Raw genomic sequence first — 6,096 nt, 5'->3', positions numbered from 1 at the left:
AGCTATGCCCTGTGCCAGTGCGTGTTGGGAAAAATGTGCTAACCTCTCCAACTGGGCTCAGCTGCCCTCATATCCATGGCCAGAGGTGGCTGAAGTAACAGGACTCTGAAGGGAACAGGTAGAAGATCAAGTCAGCAAGTGCTTCCCAATTTCTCTATGTGAACCTCAGCTCTCTGTCACACTGGCTGCCATGAGAGCACTCAGAAGTGCAGAGAGTTACACCACAGCAGTTCAGACAAACACTGGGGGAGAACAGGAGTTAATACCATGCTACTACAAACACAATAGGGGGATACACATGCTGGAGTAGAGCCTGAGAGATAACAGAAATGTCTTAGTCCACCAATGCTGGTAAAACTTCAGCTGGAGTTAACTGCATCACTGTCTGGACATTGCCCTTCTAAGGAAAAACATGGCAATTGAAAAGACGCCAGAGGAAAGCAAGGGCTGGAAAACAACCTCTTTCCAAAGGTTGAAGGAAACAGGGTTGCTTAATCTTAACTGGGGAAGGATGTGGAGAGGGGAAGTTCTCAAATACATAAAAAGCTGTTTCAGAGAGGAAAGGAATAATCTGCTCTCCGTTGCCATGGTAAGTGGGATAATGGGCAATGAGCTTACACCACAGAAAGAAATTTAGGTCACTTGTTAGGAAAAACAAGGCTGTTAAGGCTAGCAAAGCACCGGTACAGATTCCACATGGGGTGGGCCAGGCTGCCCACCTAGAGGTGCATACAGACAGAAGTGTAAACAAATGTCAGAAATAACAAAAGCAGTTGGTTCCCTCAACTCCTTCTCCTGATATCACCCCGAGAAGTCATCCTTTAACCAGGACCCCACCATCCTAGCTGTGGATGGACATCCAAGGACAGAAAAAGCTCCCCACCTGCACAGAGGCCAGGCTGCCTCTGACTCACCCTCTTATGTGACATGAACACCAACCTAAAAATGAAAAATTAGAAACCCCACATGCTGTCTCTCTGCAAGAACAGCAAAGGAACAAGGCACCATTTTTGCCTTTAAGCTGCAGCACAAGCAAAATCCATCAGTGCATCAGTGACTTACTAACTGACCCCAGGAAAGGGGCTGTTTCTTCGCCAAGATCTTGGCAGGAGGCTGCTCTGTCAAGGTGGTAATATCAGCTCACAAATAGATCTGCAAAGAGTAACTGCAGGGAGCAGAAACAGATGGTCCCAGCTCCTTTTCTGTGCCAAAAACAGGCTGCTGCTGGCAGGTCCTGCTGAAGCCAGGGGGAGTAGGTGGTAGTTCATCAGGGGCCTGCTGATAAGGAGGAACAGGGAAGATTCACTTTTCAGCACATCAGAAGCAAGCCAGGAGCTCTGTGCCAGGGAGGAATGGCCAGATGGTTGGGCAGCACATGACCATCCAGAAACCAAGCACATATAGACAGAACAAGCTGAAGAGCACAGGGCAGGGGAGCAGAAAGAGGAACACACGAGGAATATAGGAAGACCCAGTCAGATTTGTGTAGCCACGTGGAGCTGCCAACTACACTCCCAACAGGACTGTGCTCATTAGTAGCAACCATAACCATCGGAGATGCAACACACCATGAGGGAGAAAGGGAGAGCCTTGAAACCAACTGAGTAAGAACCAGTGGACAAACCAGGATGCTGAGGCTTTAACTACAGCCTGGGAAGACATTAGACCAGCCTGAAGGCACATTACACAAGGTAGGGGTAGTGTTCAGAGATGGAGATTTAATTTTCTGTCAGCAACACAAAGAAGCAATAATCACGATTACGAATGTTTGCTCGCATAAGGCTCAGAACTCCAAGAGAGGGGGACACAAGACAGCAACAGCTTCACTCCTCCCCAGAATACTAGAGTGACATTAGTTCACAAACCCTATGAGATCCCAGCTGACTGAGCTGTTATCCCACAGCACATTGCACTGGCACCAAACTTCACCTAGATCAAGCTGATCAGTTACACGGAGTTGATTTAGATGTGCTAAAGATGCAGGTCTAAGTGCCTGAAGACGAGGCTGCTGTCAGTCAAACAAGAGCCAAGACAGCTCATGCTGCCACCACCCTCTTGGGGACACTGGCTTACCATATTGCAAGGGGCACTTCAAAAAGGTGAAAAGATGACTATCCCTGATTGAGCTGCCCCTCCCATCTTTATTAAACCCCAAGAGGTGCGGATCAAGGCAAGCCATGAGCAGCAAAAGACATGGACTATGCACTACAGCTTTGGTGACTTCATGTAAGTTTGTTTGTTCATGTGCTTCATTGGATTTTTGTGACAGCTTCATGGATGGACTTGGCCACGTAGTCCAGGTTCTTCGTAGTCAGGCCACACATGTTGATGCGTCCACTAGCCATCAGGTAGATGTGTTTTTCCTTGATCATATACTCCACCTGCTTAGCTGGGGAAACAATTGGACATCAGGTCAGAGCAGTGACCCCACAGCTCAGAAAAGCCCAAAGAACCAGTCAAGGCTGCTTGGATCTTTCATAAGCAGAAAACCTGGAGCACCAGCCACCAAAATGCTGTCTGATGCTTCATCCCTGCCTACCCAGAGAGGCAGCGATGCTAGGACTCCAGTGTGGTCCCAGAGAGATTGCTGCCTGGACTGCTTCAGCCCAATTCACCCCCACCAAAACCATCCTCACCCAATCCTTCCTTCATGAGGCCACTTGGTACTTACGGTTCAACCCTGTGAAGCTAAACATGCCAATCTGCTCTGTGATGTGGTTCCAGGTGCCCGGGGTCCCAAGGGCCTCCAGTCGAGATCGGAGCTCTGAGCGCATCAGCAAGACACGATCTGCCATCGTCTTCACATTGTCCTTCCTGCAGCAGGCAGGAAGCAGAGAGTGAGGACAGGCACCTATCCAGTTGGGAGCCATTTGACCAAGCCTGGCACTCAGGGAGACAGCTTCCCCTGCTTTCCCTCTCCCACTGTCCCTGGCAACACTTACCACTCAGCAAAGAGCTGCGGGGAAGAAAGTGTAGTGGCCACAATGCGTGCTCCCTGGGAGGGAGGATTGGACCAAGTGGTGCGCACAATCTTCTCCATCTGGGAAAGCACACGCTGCACATTGTCTGTGTCCTTCCCCACCACAGTCAGGTTCCCCACACGTTCATCTGTGGACAAGATGCGAGATGTGAGCCACCGGTCCCACACATCATGACAAAGCAGAGCTCTGCCCACCCCCAGCATGCCAGCCCCATCTGTCTGGGTATGATGCTACTGGGCCAGCTTACTGCCAGACACTCACTGTAGAGCCCAAAGTTCTTGGAAAACGACTGTGCACAGAAGAGCTCAAAGCCCTCGGAGACAAAGTATCGCACAGCCCAGGCATCCTTGTCCAGGCTGCCAGAGGCGAACCCTTGATACGCAGAGTCGAAGAATGGAAACAGGAACCGGCGCTGCAAGGAGGAACAGTGTTAGAGGGAAACCTCTTCCCCACAATCTTCATGCTACCCCTACTGTCCCCATAGGAGGGAAAAACGATCATTGAGCTTCTGAATGAATACAAAAGAAAAACAGTCCAGCAACACCCAACTGTAATATTTTCTTTCTACTGGCATAGAAGAATAGGAAGACTAAAAGCTAAAATGCAGGAAAAAAATGCATTTGAGGACACAGGCGAAAGAGATGCACCACCTTATATCCTATTATCCAGCACCTGTGAAAAGCAGGTGCCCACGGATAATCTTTCCAGCATGAGAACCCTCACTGCAGTTCATGCCACACAGTTGAAAGTAAGAACCTGGAAGCATAGGCAGAACTGGGATACTTCTGTTCTCTGAACACAGGCAACCAGCATCCTATCATCAACACCTGACCTGCAGGACTCTTCCAGCTCCTGCCACAACTCATGCCATTCCGTAGAGCTCATTTTGGATGCAAGTGGTCTGGCTGGCTCAAGAGCTACCTGTCCCCCCAGCACTACTTTAGCCCCAGCAGCAGCCCATACCTTCATAACAGCAGCAATCTGCTTCCACTGGTCAGGAGTAGGGTCTGTGCCCGTTGGATTGTGTGCACAGGCATGGAGAATGAAAATGGAGAACTCAGGGGCTTTCTGAGGAGAGAGTAAAGTAGATCTTGGTCACACACAGAGATGAAACTGGGCACCCACAGCAAAAGGAGATGCCCTGAGCTCCTCTGGCCACTGACAGTTTCTGCAGAGATCCACTTCCAGGCACAGCATGCAAGAGCCCAGCCAGGTCCTGACAGAACAGTACCAACTTCAGCCCATCCCACACCAGTTTTACCCACCTCCATGTCATCCAGCAGCCCCTGGAGATCCAGACCCCTCTTGGCAGCATCCCAGTAGTGGTAGGTTCTAATGTCTTTAAAGCCAGCATCCACAAACACAGAGTTGTGGTTCTCTGAGGAAAGAAACCACTTCTCAGAAAAGCAGGCCCCACCTCCAGCAAGCCACCTTATCCAGCCTCAGCATCTCATTTTACCCACAAGCAGACCTCTCCCACTGCCTGCAAGGGACTCAGCCATGCTCCCCTCACCAACCGGCCCACAGGGCTCCCTGCAAGGAGGCAGCAGCACTGCTAAAAGCACTTACCCCAGGACGGAGTGGAGATGTAGACCGGGGTCGCTGTGTTGTTGTTTCCATTGTACCACCGCCTGAGAAACTCCGCACCGATACGCAAAGCGCCCGTCCCGCCCAAGGACTGCACGCCTCCAATCTGCAACAGAGAGAGATGCCAGCAGGGTCAACCTCACCGGCAGTGTGCAGAGAACAGAGAGAGCAAGAGAAGGATGCCAGACGTGCTCCCCGGGGTCACCCCAGCGAGGGCAACATTCCCTTCCAGTAGTCTTCAGCCTCTTCCAACGCACAGGTCCATCCTGACGCTTTCTACAGTTATAAATAGACTTCAGTTATTCCTGTTACTTTTTGGCACACAGCAGATTACCAGCTAGTAGCTTATTTCAGGAAAGGTCGTCTGTTATCCAACTTCAGTTTCCCGTGGGCAGCTGTTAAAAGATGAGGGAAACAAAACAAATTCCAGTCTCAGCTCATGTGCAGTCTTTCCCCAAAATTACAAACAGCTTCAAGTACACGGGTTCATCAGGTAACCTACAACCAGTAAAAACCACATCAGAGAAATCCCCACATCCTGCTGAAATCCCTTTACTCTGCACATTTGGGCTCAGTCTGCTGTAAAGACAAGCCCAAGATCCCGGTGGCTCTCTGAGGAAGGATTGGTCTCACCCCGTGCCCACCACCTACCCGGTTCTCCTTGATGGCAGGGCTGTCGTCACCCAGGGCGATGCGGGAGGCATTGGCCCGGAACTCGGGCAGGCCCAGGATGGGCAGGTACTCGTGGTTCAGGCTGTTGTCGTTGGCGATCATCTGCTCCACCTTTTTCACCACGGGCAGGACCCATGGCTGCCCCTCGTCCGTGCGGTAGGCTGCCGGGAAAGCGAGAGCCGTGCTGGGCCCGCGGCACGGACACAGGCGGCCGGCGGGCAGGGGCCGCCCCCACGACCTTGACGCCCGCCGCTGACCCACTGCCCGCCCCGCCCCCGAACGGGCGCTCGTCGCGACCCGGTGACCTCTCGGACCCGGGGCCCGCCGCTCCAGCAGGTGTCGGGACCGCCGCAACGGCAACGGCCGGGAAGGGGCCCCGCCGAGCCAGGGGAGGCCGCGGACTCACCGCCAACGCCTAGGTTGACCTTTCGCGAGTCCCCGTCCTCCCGGAAGTCTGCCGTGAGCTTGAAGACTGCGACCGGCGGGGCGCGGGGGACGGCGGTGAAGATGGAGGCGGCCATGGCGGCGCGACCCACTCAGGTCCCCTCCGGTTCGTTACGGGTGGCGCACGGCGCCTGGAGGAGACGCTCACCTTCACCGCCGGAGCCGCCGCACGCCGCAGCCAATCAGTGAGCCGCCGGCGGCCCCACCCGCAACCGCCAGCCAGTGGCGGCCCTGCGGCCCCTCGGGCGGAGCGCGGGCAGCCAATTGCGGCGGGGACGCCGAACGGCGGCGGTGGCCGCGTCAGGTGACGTCAAGCGGCGGGGGGACGCAGGCGCTGCCTATTGGATGCTGGCGACACCCCTGTCCTCGGCTCCACCCTCTCCGCTGCGCCTCGGGGGCGTGGGGAGCGCCC

The 6,096-nt window shown here is 53.8% G+C and overlaps 1 protein-coding gene across 1 annotated transcript; it reads right to left on the bottom strand.

Moving 5' to 3' along the window:
* Nucleotides 1-1,698: 1,698 nt before the first annotated feature.
* On the bottom strand, nucleotides 1,699-5,870 carry GOT1 (glutamic-oxaloacetic transaminase 1). The gene is made up of 9 exons (XM_061372421.1): nucleotides 5,647-5,870; nucleotides 5,220-5,401; nucleotides 4,551-4,674; nucleotides 4,247-4,359; nucleotides 3,945-4,049; nucleotides 3,243-3,393; nucleotides 2,943-3,108; nucleotides 2,672-2,814; nucleotides 1,699-2,389 (listed from the first exon to the last, which is right to left on the bottom strand). The coding sequence occupies exons 1-9, from the start codon at nucleotides 5,759-5,761 to the stop codon at nucleotides 2,250-2,252; spliced, it is 1,239 nt and encodes a 412-aa protein (XP_061228405.1). The 5' UTR covers nucleotides 5,762-5,870; the 3' UTR covers nucleotides 1,699-2,249.
* Between the last annotated feature and the right edge of the window lie 226 nt (nucleotides 5,871-6,096).

Source organism: Neopsephotus bourkii, unplaced genomic scaffold, assembly GCF_033783945.1.
Source record: "Neopsephotus bourkii isolate Nb327-2 ecotype Australia unplaced genomic scaffold, CSIRO-AGI_Nbou_v1 NB_1615, whole genome shotgun sequence".
Taxonomy (NCBI): domain Eukaryota; kingdom Metazoa; phylum Chordata; class Aves; order Psittaciformes; family Psittacidae; genus Neopsephotus; species Neopsephotus bourkii.
This window is presented reverse-complemented; position numbering and strand designations above follow the sequence as displayed.